At 35.8% G+C, this 19,684-nt stretch overlaps 1 protein-coding gene and 1 long non-coding RNA gene across 5 annotated transcripts; one reads left to right on the forward strand and one right to left on the reverse strand.

Annotated features, from left to right (window-relative positions):
* Window positions 1–10,670: 10,670 nt before the first annotated feature.
* LOC140021736 (uncharacterized) lies at window positions 10,671–11,759 on the reverse strand. The gene is made up of 2 exons (XR_011825679.1): window positions 11,375–11,759; window positions 10,671–11,125 (listed from the first exon to the last, which is right to left on the reverse strand). It is a non-coding gene; the product is annotated as an uncharacterized lncRNA (long non-coding RNA).
* Window positions 11,760–12,852: 1,093 nt separating this feature from the next.
* LOC140021553 (peptidyl-prolyl cis-trans isomerase CYP23) lies at window positions 12,853–19,408 on the forward strand. Of its 4 annotated transcripts, none has more exons than XM_072072659.1 (9): window positions 12,867–13,281; window positions 14,345–14,458; window positions 14,554–14,702; window positions 15,290–15,362; window positions 15,455–15,544; window positions 16,176–16,215; window positions 17,326–17,408; window positions 17,490–17,547; window positions 19,101–19,408. In XM_072072659.1, the coding sequence occupies exons 1-8, from the start codon at window positions 13,156–13,158 to the stop codon at window positions 17,508–17,510; spliced, it is 696 nt and encodes a 231-aa protein (XP_071928760.1). In that variant the 5' UTR covers window positions 12,867–13,155; the 3' UTR covers window positions 17,511–17,547; window positions 19,101–19,408. The 4 variants fall into 4 exon arrangements, with proteins under 4 accessions (XP_071928762.1, XP_071928761.1, XP_071928760.1 ...); XM_072072662.1 differs by having other exon boundaries at window positions 13,141–13,281; window positions 14,259–14,458; XM_072072660.1 differs by lacking the exon at window positions 19,101–19,408 and having other exon boundaries at window positions 12,861–13,281; window positions 17,490–17,548.
* Window positions 19,409–19,684: the final 276 nt, after the last annotated feature.

The raw sequence follows: 19,684 nt of genomic DNA on the forward strand, positions 1-19,684 counted from the left end.
ATAAAACTGTACTTTAAAATTTCTAATCTAGTCCCTAAACTATTTTAAGATCTCCATGTAATCTCAAAACTTTGAAATTAATGGCCTTGTTTGGGATATAAGAAATAAGAAGCGGGAGGAGTGGGGAAGAAGAAGGGGGGAGCTCAAACTCTTGTTTTAAGATGACGAACAAGTACTACTCTTTATCTTATGCATCTTGTTATAACTGATTTTACCGTTTTGATTATTTCTCTCCTAACATCGCATCATATAAAAAGCTCCTACATGATGATATTATTGTCAAAATATTCTTTCAAATAAAAGCTTTCCATATGATGATGTTGTCAAAATATTCTTTCACCTTTTGTTAGATGGGCATGTTTGCATTTTTTGTTTTTTTTACTTTTTTGTCATACTTGTTCAAGATAATTATATTTGGAATTAAGGACCTGCAAAGTATCCTTTTTCTAAAAAAAAAAAAAAACGAATGACCAATATAGCGTATGTAGAATTACGTGAATATCACCATGTCAAAAGGATTACTGGAATGCCAAATGAGAAGATTCGTGGATTAGTATTTCCATATGCGAGTAATTATCATGAAACTCAAGAAACGTGCAAGGTGAATACAAATCACATTTAGTGCGCAACGGATCTTCTGTCCCACACCCTGTGCCACTCTCTGTCCCACTTTTTATTATATTACTATTTCTCCTAAATAAACATCATGTTTTATTTTTTTTTTGTTTCCTTAAGATTCAATAACTATTAATTGAATAAAAAATAAATACAGAAGCTTAAAAAAAGTAATATATAATAGAAAAATAAAAAATACAGTAGAAAATTCATAAAAAATCTCATTTTTTATGCATTTTGATTTTTTGAGTTTGTTAAATTTTGTGTATAACTCAATTAATAGTTATTGAATCTTAAAGAAACAAAAAAGAACTAAAACATGATGTTTATGTAGGAGAAATAGCAATATAATAAAAAGTGGGATAGAGAGTGGCATAGGATGTGGGACAGAAGATCCGTTGCGCATTTAGTGGTATATGGGTTTCTTTCAACTTTAACTTATCCATTCAAAACGGGAAAAGGTTAGGGAGAGTGTTTGGATAGATAAATTATTTCACATATTATTTCATTTGTATTATAAACACATTTTTCAATTCATTTTTTTATATTTTTTATCACCTTTTATCTCGCATATATTACATCGCATCACAAAAAGTGTTACAGTAATTATTTTAAATAATACTCTATCCAATCTCAAACGCAACATAGTTCGGAATAAGGCAAGCAAGAACGTGTAGAAATATTTGACAAGAAAAATATTTGTTTGAGAGGAAATATTATTGGAGTTTGATTAGCCCGAACTAGCAAAACTAGCAAACCAACCAAACTCATTTATAATTTCATTTCTTAAAAAGGGAGTAATTGGTTATTCTTGTAAAAAGATGAAAAAGGACATGTACCTTAAATTGTCTTTGCAACAATATAGGTGCCAATACATTTCATTTCAAAAGTTGTCAAGTCTATGTGGATAAGTTGTTATGTCTACCATCCTAAGCTCGCAGTTGTCAATTCTTAGCCCCTACATCATCATTTTTTTCCCCTAGAATTTCGTACTACTTTTTTCTTTTAACAAACAGAAGACAGGTCAAATGTAATTTTTTTTTGTCCCTCCTGCGTTTTGCTAAAGGATGAAAGAAGCTAAAAATCACCAGGTCGCACTTTGTTTTGGGAGGTTCTCTATTAAATTGCAGTCTCAGTCAAGTTTGGCCCAAGCACAACATGCATTGAGTTACATCTCGAATTGGCCATCTCGTTAAAAAGCACAAGATTTGACAAAACAAGAAAAAGAAACACAAAAAAAAAAAAAAGGCAGAAGAGGAATCAATGAATACTTTGAATTAGAGCAGCAAATGCCAATATTGCTTGTGAACGCAGAAAGTGTGCTAATGTTGAAATTTAAAGCACAGTTTGAAGATAAGGCCAGACAAAATTAGCCAACAATTGTAGAAAAGTAGTATCATTTGACACCAAATAGCGATCGATGATTATACCGCGTGTATTCAACAAAAAAGAAGGCTCTCAAGAGTTTTTCTTCTTCTTCTTTTTTTTTTTCTTTATTTCATACTGGCAGCAAAAAAAAAAAAAAAAAAAGATTGAGAATGAAAAATACGCAGCAGAGAGAAGGAAAGGTGATATTATTAATTTATTATTATTAGAGGGCAGCAGGGAGAAAGAAGGGAACTAAGAAGAAGTGTGTAAATTTGAACAGTGGATAGATTCTGAACAATCATTTCATCTTTTTTAATTAGACACAAACAACTTTATTCTATAGGTTAAGGGATAGGGTGGTCGGCTTCAAACTTTCTTGCCTATCACCTTGAAAAATAATCATCACATTCGCCTACCAGTGTCTCTCCTCTTTTCCTTTCTTTTCTTTTCTTTTCTTTTCAAAGAAATCACAAAGGCCATTAAACTAAAAAAAACCCAACCAACCTACTTCACTTGTTGTATATATGGTCCAAGTCATCCAGACACGGGTCAATCACAAAAAGGAAAGGAGCCATTAAGCAAATGTGTTTTCATTTGGTCATCCCTGATTAATTAAGATTGACCATTGATGTGATCACGTTTTTTTGTACTATTAGGCGCCCATAATCCAAAAGCCAACTCCTTTCAAATCCCAACTTTAGCCTTTTGATCCCTAACTACTATAATCCATTCGCCATTTCTGTTCAACATTATTATTAATTTGTCGACGCCACCTTCTTCCTTCTTCTCTCTTTTAATTTGTGCCAGCAGCCTCCTCCTAATTTCTTTCCCTTTTTTTCTTCTCTTTTTTTTTTTTTTTGCCCTTTTTCCTGTGGAGAGACACAAAAGCTGACCAGATGTCCTTCACACTAATTAAATTAACTTATCAATTCTTAAGATTTCATGGACACTGGTAATCCGTAGGAGTATGATGTATGTCGTTATCTGAATGTGAAAATGACCATTATCCAGCTCTAATCTAATCTTTTACAATCACCAAACAAGCAAGGGATGGTGATGGTGATGGTATGGGTATGGTGGTATACATACAATACATATATATATATATATATATATATCTCTGCGAATGCTAATCAAAAGATTTCTGTAATTATTTTACATGTTCGTAAAATGGTCTTTCTGTAGCAGTGGTCACACCGACCCTTGCCGTGTCTTACATAATAGTTAGTTACAGTAGTCTGATCCAGCAGCTCCACCTGAGCCTGAGCGATTAATCTTCTTCCCAGCTGGAGATTTTGACCATATCTAAAGACATGCCTTTTGCTAATATATATGTGTATTTTTATAAAATAACAAAGAAATATAATGGGGGATGCGCAAGTGTTTTTTTTTTCTTTTGTTTGACTTGGCCCCCACCAATAGTCTATAGAGAGCCGTTCAAAGGCAAAACATCAGCTGCAAGATATTCCTATCAACGCAGCCCTAAGTCTAATGTTGATCCTCGCCAAACTCACCCACGTCCCAAAAGAAAAAGGGGAAAAAAAAGGCGTTTAAACCGTTTCCATCTAATCCATTTTTTCCTCAGCTGCAAGATATGATGGTTTCTTTATCTTGAATTCCCTATCAAAGGTGAGGGTTGAGGTCCCAAAAACAAAAAGAAAAAAAAAAGCACATGAAGTAGCCAGCCATTCGTCGGTTTTGGCAAGCGCCTAACAGAGATGATGCCACTTCCCAACTCTGGATTTGTTTTCTTTTTTTCCCATCATTTTCCCATTCAAGAAGAAGATAAAAGGAGGTGGGTAGAATTCATATTCCAATTTCCAAATCAAGTATGAAACTTTTGACTGTCTTATCGCCTTCTCAATTCTCATTCCCATCCTCATGCAGATGCAGGGGTAATTTGAGGAAATTGGAAGCCAAACAAAAATAAACATAAAAACAAAAACATGGATTGATTGGTGCATCGGGACCTTAAGGTTTTTTGGCATTTGATGTACTTGACCAATTGCGTGTACGACTCGACTCGACGGCGTCGTGCAATCGTGTAGTGCAGCAGTTGTTGTACCACAAAATTCTGCCAGCTCGAAACCAACGCTTTGAGAAACATCACGTTTGCTTGCTGACCAAAGCCAAAAAGCAGAGAAACGGTAAAAGGGACAGAGTCGTCCTGGTGACGACTCGCTCGCGCGGGCGCGCCAACCGCTTGCGATTTACGATCCCCTCCCATTTCCAGTTTTTTGCATTTTTGCACAGCATGAATACTGGAGTAGTACGCACGTGCCAGGGAAATCGGATTTTTTGGGGGCCAAAGACACTGCTGGCTTCGATCCACGAGCCACGTGTCGGCGCACGTGGGAACCCCTCTGTGCAAACATGTGTCCAAAAAGCACTATATCTTTTCTCACTTTCTTTTCTCTCTCTCCCTCTCTTTTTTTTTTTTTTTTTTTTTTTGTTCCTCCACCGAAACTGTTGGTGCTAAATTGTAAGTATTAATGTTTTCTCCGTTACCTTTATCCCTTGTGCGCGTAATTTCTTGCAACATTTTTAATCCTCCAAAATCAATAAATATCACTAATTAGCAACTAAAATCAATAAATACTAAAAGTTATCTACAAATAAAAATTTTAACAACTATCACTAATTATAATTTTTTTTAAAAAAAAAAAGAGAGAAAGAGCTATCACTAATTATAATCAAAATTTTTCTCTGTAACCCCACGTCCACCAGAAAGATCTTCCCATTTTCCATCACTTTGTTTTTTCTACACAACTTTCTCTCTATATATTCAGACAAGCAAAGTCTTAGTGATTCCAAATTATATTAGTATTAGTTTTTTTTTTTTTGGCTTGTAACAGAATCGAAAGTTATGTGCCATCAATTTCTTCTGGTGATGTTTCAGAACTAATTAAATGGTGATACAGCAGAAAAATTAAAGTTAGTAGTCGTAATTGTCCCAAAACATTAATATTATATTGTCTCTTATGAATGTGAGTCAAAATCTATGAACCGCCAAGAATAGTCGAATGAAAGTTCAATTTCTAGAAATTTCAGTCAAACCACATAATTCGGTTGCATTGAAACAATAATAATAATATAAATGCAGAGGCAGTAATCCTGATTAAATAAATGCGTTCTAAGCCAACGGGTCAATAAGGATGGGAATGACTAATGAGGAGTAGGTTAGCTTAACTTTATGGGAAGCAGTGATTTGTTCTAAACTATAATTAATTACTCTCCGCCTCAGTTAATCCCTCCCTCCAAAACAGTTTTTCTTTTATTTTATAAAAAAAAAGAAAGAAAGAAAGAAAGAAAATGAAGAAGATAAGTACAATGAGTAAGAGGGTCGCATGTGTGAGAATGTCCGCCCCCTGCCGGCCTTTGCTTCCGTGTTTGCTTCGATAATTTATCCTCCCTACCCAAAAAAGATAAAAGAGAAAGAGAAATGACACTTTATTCTTTTTCATTTCTTTTAATTTTCCCGGTAATAAGAGAACTTTATGCTTGCGTCCGGAATTTTGCTGCCAGCCATTAGCAAAATTCTTCACGACAGATCGATCTTTGAAAATGTCGTCCTGTGTTTATTGAAAGTACACCAGATTAGTGAGACCTTTAACTTTTGCTTATAGGGCCAAAAGATAAGCTCAAATAGACCCAAAAAAAATAAAAAATAAAAAACCCGTCTTGCAACAGCTCTCTTTTTTCAAGAAACTGTTTTGTGTGTGTACTATCTGCATTTTATTACTTTGCCCTTTTATGTATAATTTAATTCTAGCTTCATATTATATGATTGTCATTCTTTTTGGCTTTGCTCAATCCTAGCTACCACATCACTACTACTTTAAAGCTTGGCTTGATCATAATTATCTTTGTGGAGCTAGTTAGGCTTAAGCATAAGTAGCTTGATAAATTAATACGACCCTTAATCCATATATTCATGATAGTAACTAAACTGGTGTACGCACATTTTATTTATTTATATCCATGGATCGATGTAGCTTTGTAAGTTAATCAACGCTAATTAAATGATATGATCAAACACAACAGTCTTGCGATGCCAAAGGAAAAGCATATCCACGCTGATTGATTTTCATTCTTGAGAACTAGTAGTGCATGATTAGATTAGATTGGAATATATGAGAGAGAGAGAGCAGGGAAATTTTGAGGAAGAGAAAAAATGGTAAACAGGGGCACGTGCAGACATATGGATCATCTTTCGGGGCATATATATGGAATAGAATATTAAAGTAATAATTATGATGATTATATAAAATCTGTGAGGGTACAATAATAATAAACAAACTTGAAAACCAAGCAACTCCACTATATCATGCTCCATGCACTATACATACATCTATATGCATATATATATATATATCCCAACCCACAAAAAGATACTGGTGGCGTGCACTAACCCACTTCATAATACTCTCTCCCTCATGGTTTCGAGGCACTAATTTCTCCAATCTTATCCATCCACGTGTCTACCACTTGTCTAAAGACGTGTGGTCATGTGAAGCATTATTGGATGGTGAGAAAGTTGTTCTCTCGTTTATGTATGTGGACTCTGCTTAACCCTCATCTCAATTAATCTCAAACAAACACGCACTACAATTTATGTAGTACTGTACAAAATATTTGCTAAGGTTAATGTTAATACGAGAAAATTAACCATTGATTGACTTGAATGATCCGTCCTTTGACTTCCACTCATGCTGCACAATGCATCATCATTTTTATGTAAGTGTATATATATATATGTTACATGATGATCTGAATTCTGCATAACGTTTCTGTGAACAAAACGTACGTCTCTGAGTTGCCCTTGATTTAAAATGTTGAGGATATACACTTGTACTCGCAGTTGGATAATCATCTCTCGAGTGCGATAGATTCTCTTTGCGTTGCATTTGATAAAAAAAGTATGGCCGGTCTAGTAGTGAAACAAAAAACCAACAAGGTTGCAACAAGAAAGTTATTCAAATTAGTACCTACCTAATTGTGTGTTTTGTAAAAGAATTAATTTGACACTAATTAAACTGCTATTTATTACACTAGAAATCGATCCTAACAATAATATTCTTCATCGACAGCAATAGTAGTAGTACGTAATTAGTAAAAGACTAATTAAAGTCACCGTCAAGCAGTCTTAAATTCTCAACACAGTAATATATCCAGTTTGTTGCTCTTGAGGGCTTCTGTCAACTGGAGGCGCCATGTTATATATAGTTTTAACGGTAACCCAAATGCATAGATAGTTGACGATCTATACAAAACAATTAAAGTGAATTCTAGAATAGGAGTAAAATTCAAGAGGGTAAATCCCAGTCTGTCTACGTACGGCCTTTTGTCTTCATCATATATGTAAAAGTTGATCCTACAACAACAAAAATTCAAGTTGGCCATTAATGGTGGTTGGAGTTACGCAATCTTATGGATTACAACTCGAACGACAAGCTGCCAATAATATTATTCATTTGCAGCACGCAATCTACGAAGCAAAGAGATGGGGCGTGCTTTTTTTTTTTTCCCGTTTCTGCACTCCCATTTAAGTTAACTCATCTCAGTGGCGGGCGAGATGGGTTTCTCTCCTATATGGATTGGTGCTGCTCGTTTATTTACTAATTTAGTAGGTAGCATTATATCAGAAAGTACGTTGTTGCATTGCATTTGCTTGTGGAAGTTAAAAAAACCCTAGTGTGTGGCAAAAGGTGACACATTGCTGATGAGAGCTAGTTCTTAACATTATCGAAATCTTTTTGTCTTGCTCTTACGACTCTAAAGTCAATTTAATTAATTACTACTCGATCATCATTTTCCTTAATTAGGAAAATATTATTATTCGTTCTAATTAAGACTACATTTATCGCTGATCAGTTATCTTGATCGGCATTGGCTATATATAATATGACAGCCTAATTAAGATGCGATTTTAGTACTATGAGAAAGAGAAGGGGAATCACGTACGTACTAGCTGGATGATCATCTGATACTTTGTACTTGTTGATGAGTAGGTGCAAATTTGAGCTGTCGACCGACTAGAATGGTTTACAAATTGTTGTCAGTAAAATTGCTGAATGATTAATTTGAGTTCAAGTGAAAGATTGTCGACGGAGTATTTATTGAATGATTTGTGTTGTAAACCTAACGTACACCTGAGCATGCACGAGGGGAAGGCAGGCTAGCTTGATGACTTGCTGATAATAAATCTGATTTTTCTTTCTTCTTCGTTGTTTTTTTTTGGGGTTGGGGGAGGAGGAGGAAGAGGGCTTCTGTCACTATTATTAAATTCGTTTTCGCATAATAATTTGCTTGCGTCGGTTGATGGTGTTATTTGTTGCTTGGTTTGGGGTGAGAAAGAAGGGAAGAAGAAAATGAGGTGTGGCTGTCCATGTGACATGTATGGGGTTTCCATGACATGGATTGCATTTGTTAGTTTGAGATTAGTATCTGTCAAGGTCCCACTTTTAACAAATAAAGTTTATGTGTTTAGGACCAAAATTCTTTGAGAGATACAGAAACAAATCAATATTTGCTGTGTTATATATATATATATATATATGCGCGCGCACACACACTGAGTATACCACAATATGCTTTCCTTTGACAAAGTAATCCTTCTTTTATTTCAAAAAAAATTAATTCTTCAAATCGAGGTAATTACCCCATCATCAAATTATTGCATGTCATAGTGATTTTGTAGTATATATATATATGATTTTCTATAGCTAATACCCCATCATCAAACTCAAGTATATATTTACGTCTGTTTTCTCTTTGTAACTTTTTGGCTAGGATCAATATTCATATTCATGTGTGGCGTGGGCGGAATTAATTGGCTACCAGGTAAACAATACTCGACACGTTTGGTTGGGGTGTTAAGTATATCGGAGAATTCAATCCACACTTCACTTGATGATTAAAAACATTGAACCTTTTACTAGTCATAATTACTATCATTAGTCACGACGTGGATACACTTTTCAATAATTAATTAGAGTTAGAGCTCTTGCTCTTAATGTAATGTAAGACTAAATACTCAATATAAATCTACGACAGCATGTACGCGAGAATTCTAACTTTTCTATCTAATGATTGTTAGGGTCATTAAATACCGGTTGTTAACATCAAATTAAATTTTAAAAAAAAAAGAGAAGTATTTCTCTTGCATAATAATTGTTGGGTTTGAATTTTATCAAACGGTTGGTTTGGTTGATGGGATAAAATCCAAATTCAGCAATAATCTCCATCTTCCCGATCTGATCTGAAGACAGATGATTTAATTCCTCGCAAAACAATTTGGTTAGGCAAGTGTCAATTTTCAGGGCTTAATTAATCGTCCCCCTTTTCAAATTAATTAAAAAGAAAGTCTTCCCTCCCGTCCAATTCATCTCCTATCTCCATCCCAAGCACTGTTGTCCCTTAAAAGAATTCTGCAGTCTTGAGAGATAGTAAAGAAAGGGAGGCATGAAATCCGTGAATTTCGCCAAACCAAGCAAAGAGACTATTATTATTACGATCACAAACCCCAAACTCTACGAGGCCATTTAAGCGGCCACATACATGAAAACGACGTTGCCCCATTTGAAGACTTTGCCTAAAGATATTTCATTCTGCTGATTAAAAGCATCTTTAATTCTTAAGCTCTCGGTATCTTTTTCTAATTGGCCATCACCGCCCCAATAAAAAGCCATTTTTGATGCCTCCATGGCCTCCCTCCTCTCTCTCCATCTCTCTCTAATAGGACGGACCCAATTAATGACGTGACTTGGAACATTGCCCATCACATTTCCACTATGGCCAATCATCAAAGTCCCAATCAAACCCTAAAGTCCTTGCAATATATTAAAAAAGTGGGAGATTCCCCCCACCTTCTAGTCTCTCAAAAATCATCCACCTCCCTTAATTATGCCTAGCTCCGATTTTAATTTTAATGGCGAATCTAATGTCGTATTATAGTTGAGAGTTAGCTCCTCTAATATGATGGGCTGATGTGAATTGATCTTGATCAGCAGAGAATAATGCATTTTAGTTTATTCTCCTCCTGCATTTTGTCATGTCAATCAGGAATATATATATACATATATGAAATTATATATGAGAGGACATCCATCTAGATCTAGGTCTAGCCATGCATGAGTGAGCTAAGATGTGATTCAAGTTGTGCTGCAAGATTTGAAGTATCGCACGCATAGTTTAGGAGTTCAACTAAATAAATTTATAACGAATCCAGCAGGCATCTGAACTCTCCAATAATAATCCATTTTACAAAAACAATTAAGTTGGATCGATGTTCCGCAATCGCATTGGACACTACTTTTGACATAGTCTCACGCCCATTAATATATGCCTGGAGCTAGCTAGGTTATGATATAATAGTAATATTAATGCACAACTTCAAACTTATCTTTCTTTCATCATTAATTCTTCTTCATCATCAACGACAAATTTATACAACTTCAATGGTTGGAACAGATCAGCTTCATATTCCAAGTCCTGATAGCAGCACAGCACTTGGAATCCCCCTCCCTCATTGCTCATTGTGCAAATTAAAATTATTGGAACATGATCATGTCTATAATTTTGTTTTTGAGCGAACAGATAGTTCCAAACGCTTGAGTTGGACAAACTGCCAGCTTAAAATTGGTCCGTTAGTTGATTAATTCTTTTAACTCTGAGTTCCAAATCTCCACCACCAAAATGAACGTACTTTACGTGATTCTACCAAGTTTAGAGGACAGAATTTTGGAATTAATTTCCGGAAACAAAAGTACAAATAATAGTTTGAAGAATCAGAATCTGGTTCTGAAAGAATATGTGGCCATTTGTTTTCCTTTCATGTGTCTGTATCAAATATGAAATTCACTTTCCATCGATCATATTTAGTTGTCCTCCCGCTGTATTCACTCTAGTAACTAGAACAAAAGGGTAGTCCAATCATGGCCTCTTTTAGCACCGGAAAGGTGGCAGGCATATACCCGAGAAATGCCCCAACTACACGCAATGCCTTCAACCCAGGATATCTAATCTAATAGTAGCAGAGATGCCAGCAGCAGAACATATATATACATAGCAATTTCCAGGGAGCCCACGATATATAAGAGGATCCTTCTTCTTTTCTCGCATCTTGTCCAGTGATGACGTCCTACAAAAAAAAAATAAAAAAATCAGTGACTTTTCTGTATCCAGAATGTAGTTTCCCTCGTTCGCAGAAGACCTACGCATCTTCCTGTGATTTATCCGTCTAAAATTTTGCACGCATGCGTCATGCACGAAATATCTTGAAAATTAAATTCAAATTTTACACATATGTTATGTACGGATATCTATATGTTAGCGTATAAAAGAAAGATTAATCAGTATGTTATGTATATGTAGCGGGTAATTTATCAACCTTTTGCAGAGGAGGAATTGATCAAGCGGCAATCTCGAAATGAACTTCCATTCCAGAGGAGGGGGATCGGATACGATGACAAAAGAATGATTGAATATTGTAGGCTCGTGGCTGCGACCTATTAACCTTTTGGAGGAAAGTTGTGAGGAGCAGAAAAATCATTGCTACGCTACGTATAGGGGCGGTAGTCTAATATGATCATCTTTGAAAAATGAAATCTTGCACGCACTTTCCTTAAATGGTGGACCTGTATAGCATTGTGGTGCAAAGATTGCCAGCTCCCAGGAGATGAGTCTTTAACTAACTCCTAATGGGTGACTATTAAGACTTTTATGATTTGATTTTTCAACAAATTTGAAATGTTGAGTTACAATTAGTCTCGTGAGGACCACTCAACGCTTTCAATCAAGATTGCTGTCAATCCAGTTTACCGGTGGAGGATGATTGATTCCTTTTCTTGCTTCTACAATGCAGCTTGCAGCCAGCTCCAGCTGCGGCCGACTTCTTTATTCTCTCCAACCTCGGCTGAAGCTTGTGTCGTGCTCCAGTTACCACGCTTTAAAGCTGTTTGTTATATATGTCAGTTGAACTACTTTCCAGAGATGCACGACACTGAGCTAATAGCCCAACATTCTTGAATAAATGGGCCAAAATTAGCTGCGGTTCCCGGTAAAAACTCAGTGATAAGATCTTAAGTCAAGTGGGCCTGTGTCCTTAATAGATTGGGCTTTAGAGTGTTTGGATAGGAACTATTTTTTAAAACTTTATTCGTTTGCATCAAAAATATATTTTTTTATCTTTCTAATTACATATTTATCTTATCTCACGTGCCTCACGTATAAAAAAGAACGTTTCGGTGACTATTTTTAATAATGTTCTATCCATACACCCTCTGTGTTTGACATTGAATCCATATTTTGTGTAACAAAAAGGTCAAAAAATGTCAATAATTTTTGATAGACTTTACTGACATATTTTAATATCTAAAAATTGGGGTGAATGAATGCGTTCAATTGTTCAACACCCATCCTTGTTTGTATAACTTGTACAGTCAAAATCACTTTTGTCATCTAAATGTATTTGCTCTTTGAAATTTTTACGAACTTAAGAATTCTTCAATTCAGCACATAAAGCAATACAAATTAATTGCAAGTGTACATTTTCAATTGTCAATGAATGATTTCAGTTGATAATTATCTTCAGATGATGACATATCTGATCCGAAAAAGATATCCTTATGTCAAGAATTTATATCAAATGTATAACTAAACAAAAACATTAAATTGGAGTTCATGCAATTGAATGAGAAATAGACCCTTCTCTTTGATTTTAATCACATAAACTCCATTGTTATCTTCCACATTTTCCAGAAAACATCCATTAATGTCTTGACTGGAATATGCATCAAAAAGCCAAAAGAAGAAATTGACTTCTTTTTTTTTTTTGGGAAGAAAAAATGAAATTCACTTCTTAGATGATTAAACAAACACATTGGACGATCACAAACGCAGATGTGCCCATTAAAATACTTGTAGAAGCTAATTGTCATGGTCCGACGACCATGTAACAGGCTAGTTAGAGAAGGGACTTCTAAATATATCTCCTCGGGTCCTTCCTCACCTACTACAATTAAAAATATATATAAAAAAAGAAAAAATAGTACAGTAACGAAAAACTTTATCCCCTAATTCTTCTGTAAAGCAGTCTGCAGAGTGTAGATAAATTTACACAGAGCTGAAAATTGGTAGAAAATCAGGCGCCAAGGTCAACTGTCCACCGAGATGGGAAGATGCAAAAGGGTGAAGGAGTTGATCCCTCTTGTCTCCTGTGCATTTCTTCTCTGTTGGGGCTTCAATGATGCCTTTGCTGCAGAACCCCAGATGGGTACCGCCCGTGTTGTCTTTCAGGTTCAAACTTTAACCCCTGTATAAGCCTTGTACCTTCAAAGACAGCAACTTTATTATTATGTGTTCCGTATTCAAATGTGAAATGTAGATTCATTCACCGTAGATTCTTGATGCAATGTTGATTACCAGCTCTTTGGGAATAGTAAGTTAGTTAAGTGATGTATTGTGCCGAATTTTCGCGACACTCGGATCGAGATTCAATTTTTAGTTGGTGTTTTCTTTGGTATGATTGTCTAATCCTCGTACTGGGAATAATTGAGTTCATTTATAGCTTGATGAAAAGATTGGATTTGTTGCATGTTGATGCCATGCCTCATTCTAGAAGAGTAACAAAAATAATCATATATTAATGGTTTTGATGAATTTCAAGAGAGATTTTTTTTTTAGGCAGAGCTTAGTGGGTTTGTGATATTCGCCAAAAATGGAAAACAAGGAAATTCCTTTGCTTCTTCTGTATTACATGGAGTTTGAGAAGTTTTGGATTAAGTTGATCGAGTATTTTAGAGTTTATATACTGTTAATACAAATACAGGAGTCAATAAGTGGAGCAAATAAATTGTGCCTTGGCATGCCTCGTACTACTCGGTAACTTAGGCAAGGGAAACGACTCTGTTTGAGAAAGTTCTGTTGTTTGATGTAAATATGTAATTCTGCACGTGTACTCCTTGCAGAAGAAGTGAACAATATAAATCTGTATTGATGCTATTACTACTACACCCTAGTGACCCCATTTGAGGCAAACCATGGTTGATACGTAGCACAAAATTCCCCTTGCAATTCATGTTTCTCCATTTGCATTAAATTCATTGTCTTACTTATCATTTCTGACTCCCCAATTCTATACTCAACAGCCTCTTTCCAAATAAGAAAGGAAAGGATGAAAAAAGAGGTGGAAAAGAAAAGGAATGCCTGAGAAGCGTTTCATTTTTGCTCTCTCTCTCTCTCTCTCTCTCTCTCTGACACAGCTTTTCTCTCAGGGAAATGCACCTGGGGAGTGGTAGGGGATTCTTTTCATGCTTTAATTGAAGGAGGTTTTAATGTGGTTTGATGCATTTCAATGCAGACCAATTATGGGGATATTGAATTTGGCTTCTACCCTAGTGTTGCTCCAAAAACAGTGGACCATATATTCAAGCTTGTTCGCTTGGGATGCTATAATACCAATCACTTTTTCCGGGTATTTACAAGGAAGTAAAGAACAAATAAATTTCTAATAAATCACTGGTTTCATTTTTGCATAAAATTATGGAACATTTATCTGCCTGAATGCAGGTTGACAAGGGATTTGTGGCCCAAGTGGCGGATGTTGTAGGAGGAAGAAGTGCTCCATTGAATGAAGAGCAAAGGGTGCTTGCTCAAAAAACTATTGTTGGTGAATTCAGTGATGTCAAACATGTAAGAGGAATTCTTTCTATGGGAAGGTAATGGTTTTCCACAATGTAATCATGTTGGATGGTCAGTGGCAAACTTTGCTTGGGGAAATATGGATGTTGGCATAAAATTTGTTATACAAAATTAGATGCTTAAGTTGTTTTGGTATTGCTGTTCTAATCTAAGAAAAAAAACATGGTTTAGCCTTGAGAGTTTTTGTTTTTAACCATTGTTTGCTCTATACTGACTCTTTCGCATATTGCCTCCTTGTAATATGCTGTTCTGCTCCATCCATCTGATCTAATTGAATTCATTTACATGGAAAGTTAGAGCTCTTAACCATGATCAGAGACTTTTGAAGTGGACTAAAGACTTCTTAAGAGCAGTAGGATCTTTCAGTACAGTAGAACAAAACTCATGCATACATCTCTTCTTTTGGTACTGTACATCAAATGTATGTGATACTGTGCAAAGAGAAAATTATAGCTTTTTTATGACTTAGCAAAATGCTGAAAATACACGTATGCTTGTCTAGTAATTGCCTTGGAATGCCACCTCTGATGACAGTGGTTGCAAACTCTAATTGTATATATGAACTCATTTATTTGCCTAAACATCTTCTAGTCTTCTTGCGTAGGTATTCTGATCCAGACAGCGCTCAATCCTCATTTTCTGTACTCCTTGGAGATGCACCTCACCTTGATGGCCAAGTATGCCAGAGGAATCTCTCGTCCTTCAAATTTTGTTTTTCACACCACTCAGTTATGTCACATGATCACTAACCTCGTTTACTCACCTTCAGTATGCAATATTCGGGAAACTTACTAAAGGTGACGAAACATTAAGAAAGCTTGAGCAACTCCCTACTAAGAAGGAAGGGATTTTTGTAATGGTATGATTCGTAGTTCATCATTTTTCCAGTTCTAGATGTTTAGGATAATTGCACTTGCTTAGAACAGTGAGCTAAAGTTTGCTTATAACTGGATGATATTTTACATTGAAATGCTGAGGCAGAGGGTGGAAGGGGGATGAAGGTTTATCTTCATTCTGTCCTTGAGATGAGATTGACCAACTGGGCCATCAGCAACCTTTGTGTCTGTGATCAACTAAGTATACTTATTGGGATAGCTTCTTTTCACTGTATTGCTTACACGTTTTGCATAATGAAGGCATATAAATGCATATAGGTGGGTCGATTGCGTTCTTCTAAGTTGGTTTTGGCTGTGGCTTCAGTGCTTTGGAGTATTTAAATACATGCTTGTTTGGTTAGTCGCCGTCTAGGCTAAATGTTTGAACTGTCAACTCACCAATTTTTCATCATATGATCACTAAATGTATGAAAGTTCTGGAGTCTTTCTGTACTTGTATGTGTGGATCCATAATGACTTTATGCCTTCATATTTGGTTGCACAATACTTCTTGGTCTTTTCTGTTTGTAAAAACCAAAAGCCTCGTTTTCAATCCTTGTCATCTCTAGTTGCTTTGTGTATGTAACTAATGTGTTCTACTATGAAACTTTTCAGCCCACTGAACGCATCACCATCTTGTCATCATATTATTATGGTAAGACCTTGGTATTCTCTGCAGATTTGTATGAATTATAGCTGATATATATCCCAAAATTGGCTTGAACTGTCAAACTTACTGGGTGTGAGTGCAGGAAATAGCACTTGGAATGTTGGTAAATATTTGTCTCTCGCACATTGCAATATTTAGATGCAGATTTTTTCTTTTAAAGGCAATATTGTTTTTTCTGAGTTTCTGTTCAAGCTGAGTACTCTCCTACGGGCATCAGCTATTTACCTTAGATTTCAGCTTGTTGGTTAAGCAAATCACTTTGTAGCACGAAACGAATACACAACAAGCTACGTTTTTGTTATAAAAGTTATCAGTTGGATTTCAGCTTGTTGGTTAAGCAAATCACTTTGAAGCACGAAACGAATACACAACAAGCTACGTTTTTGTTATAAAAGTTATCAGTCGGAAAGGATGAACTGTCTCTATGATCATTATATATGCCGAACACTCACATGAAACTTATATTCTATGACTGTAGCCAAAATATTATATTTGGAAAAAAATTGTTTCTTTAATAATGTTTTGACTGTCTGTCGGACTTCAAGTGTCCAGTAATTCAAATAAGAATACAAGAATCTTTTTCAAATGATTTTTTTTTAATGAGTTAGATGTCAACTGTCTTGGTGTTCTGGAAACAGTAAAAGAAATTTCCTGCTTCATTGATTGTTTAACTCTTTCATGTAGTTGTTCTTAGTATTGCAAAATGGAACAAAAATAAGATGACCACATTCGTGAAAGAATTAATTAAAAAAGGGCTCAAATTGTCTCTATATCTAGCTTCATAAGAATAAATGTATGTCTATTTTGTTTACTTAATGCAAATTATTTTCTCATTAATTTGTTCATAATGTGATTGTTGGTGATGAATTGTTAAAAATGGTACTGGAGCAAAACATAAATCTTATGAGAGCTGAATAGCCATAACGTAAATTTTCCATTTTGATCTATCAGCCTACTATTGTAACCTAATTGCAGACAAAATATATATATATTTTTTATTTCAACTAATCAGTTACCTTTTGTCCTTTTTTTTTTAAATCATCATCAGCCTTCTCTCCTTCAATATTGTTACTTGGTCATTTCATTTATCTTTAGACACCGAGATGGAAATATGTGAACAAGATAGGTCATTGTTGAAACGGAGGCTTGCTGCATCTGCTATCGAAATTGAGAGACAGGTATCTGCTTTACAAAATTTTACACAAGTCAACATGCATTTCAAAATCTACTCCTCAACGAGGATTTAATTAACATTGCAGAGAATGAAATGCTTTCCTTAACCGAGAAAAAATGAAGTCAGTCCAGTGACGCTCATCTGTAAGTTTTCTTCTGCTATTTGATCAATGTAAAATATCTTTTGTACTTGCTGTGTGTTAAGCTTAAGTTTCAAAAGGTTCCTATGAGTATCGTAGTCCCATCAGGATGGTGCTAACAAGCAATCAACAGGTGCAGATACAATGAAATTTTATGTTGCACATCAGCAGGCATCTCATATGATATCTGAATGATAAAGAAGCAACTAGCTAGTATGCTTGAATTTACAACTTCTTGTGGTCTTTGACTTTGCTGATAAAATATCAGTTTCATCTGTATATATGCATTTAGTGTGTAGCATACACCTTGTCCACGTTCTGTAAATTTGTCTACAGAGTCCTACCTTATGCTTCCTCTGACAGACTCATGTGAAGCACATGTCGGGCAGACATGAATAGAACTTAATTGTCTGAAATGTGGCACCAATGGATTGACTAAAGTTCTTGCAGTTTTGCAGTGGATACATCTCCATTACATTAATATCATGTCTTCAGTGTTTAATTGACAATGGTAGTCTTACTCTTTCTCAGTATTAGTGTTGCATGGTTCTAAAATGCGTGGAGTTGTTTCAACTGAGGGCAGGGAGGGAAAACTGCAAGACCTAGACTTGACAAAATAAAATTTTGTTGGATGTCCCAAACATGATGGGTTGAGATGTCTGTCATTGGTCATGCTTTGTCCCACTGAGAGGATGGATTTCATGTCTCCCTACTGTGTTTGTAGCCTGGGGTGCAAGGTCTCAAGTCATAAAATAAATTGTTGTTTCTCAAAAAGTAACTTCATCAGTGATCCTTGAACCTTATGCTTGGCCTTTGGCTGACCACTATCTCTCCGATCTTGGTTGCACATAAAGTGCAAGGCGACAAGCTGAAGCTGTTGGACGGGTGACTTGGTGGTCTACTGATTGAAATCTAAAATTTTTATTGGGATGTTTATTATACTTACTCTATGCATAAAAAGAAACCAGAGACAAATACGCCGGGGTAAAAGTTGAAGTGCTTCTAATTGTTAGTCCAATCTAACTGAATCAAATGGTGCTCTTATTCATCTATATGATTGTTATACTCTGTGCCCTTGCATGACCTATACTCTGGTTTTTGGACAAGTGGTGATATAACTTGTCAAAAGGCTGTCATTTCTTTTGGGATGTCATGCTTATTTGATTAGGCATTCTTGATTCACATAATTCTTCTAATCTGATGAGACTTCTTGCAGAATAGGGAACGAATGAGTGAATTAGCTGTAAGCCATCTTTCTTTGCTTAGATGGTAATTAACCGTTACAAGTTGCAGGCATTGGTCAACGGAAAGAGATCTAGATAACTGTTGTAATATTTCTTGATCAGCTAGTTATATTAGGATATTGGAGATTGACTACAGGTAGTATTAGAAAGAGAATCAGGTAAAATAGCTTCTGTAGGGCCCTTTGCCACCCTTGCTGCTCCTCTGTGTTGCTCTTAACAAATCATGGTCATAGTGCAACTCAGTTAAGAGGTTAATGTTCTTGATGAATTTGGATGATAAGATATTGTTGACGTGTGGTTACTTGTGTTCCAGGAGGAAAGCTGAAAGCCCTGGTGCGGTGGATAATCAGAAAGCTATCCGCGAGAAGGTATTCGAATCTGATGATCAAGATGTAGGGGGAGAGAGAATGAAGCATAACCCAGAAGACCTCGGAGCTGACTGGCTTCGGAACAATTACCGAATTTTTTCTTCTGTAATTAGAACTTTTAACTGGTTAATATGCTTTTTCACTCGAGGGATGCTATTTGGCCTGTTGAGAGACGATTGTCGTCACAGGAAGGTTTCAATATTCGTGACCTACTAACCTTGATGCATGATTAATTTCACAGAAATTTTCCGCAGAGAGTAGGGTGCTAGAAGGAGCCTTCCCGGAGAATGTGATTGAGCTTTTTCCGTTCCTCACACATCCCTGAAATATGCGATGGTGAGATGTATACTATAGCAACATGTGGTGCCTTGTCTTAGAAAGCGAGTTCAGCTTTGTCTTCATCGCTGGGAAGAAAATTATTGTTTCGAAAAGTGAGTGCAGTACGTCGATCAAGTTGCACAGTACTGTAACTATCTGTCACACAGTGTGGAAGATCTCAACTTAAACCATATCTTCACCCCAGCCAATG

Source organism: Coffea arabica, chromosome 11e (assembly GCF_036785885.1).
Source record: "Coffea arabica cultivar ET-39 chromosome 11e, Coffea Arabica ET-39 HiFi, whole genome shotgun sequence".
NCBI lineage: Eukaryota > Viridiplantae > Streptophyta > Magnoliopsida > Gentianales > Rubiaceae > Coffea > Coffea arabica.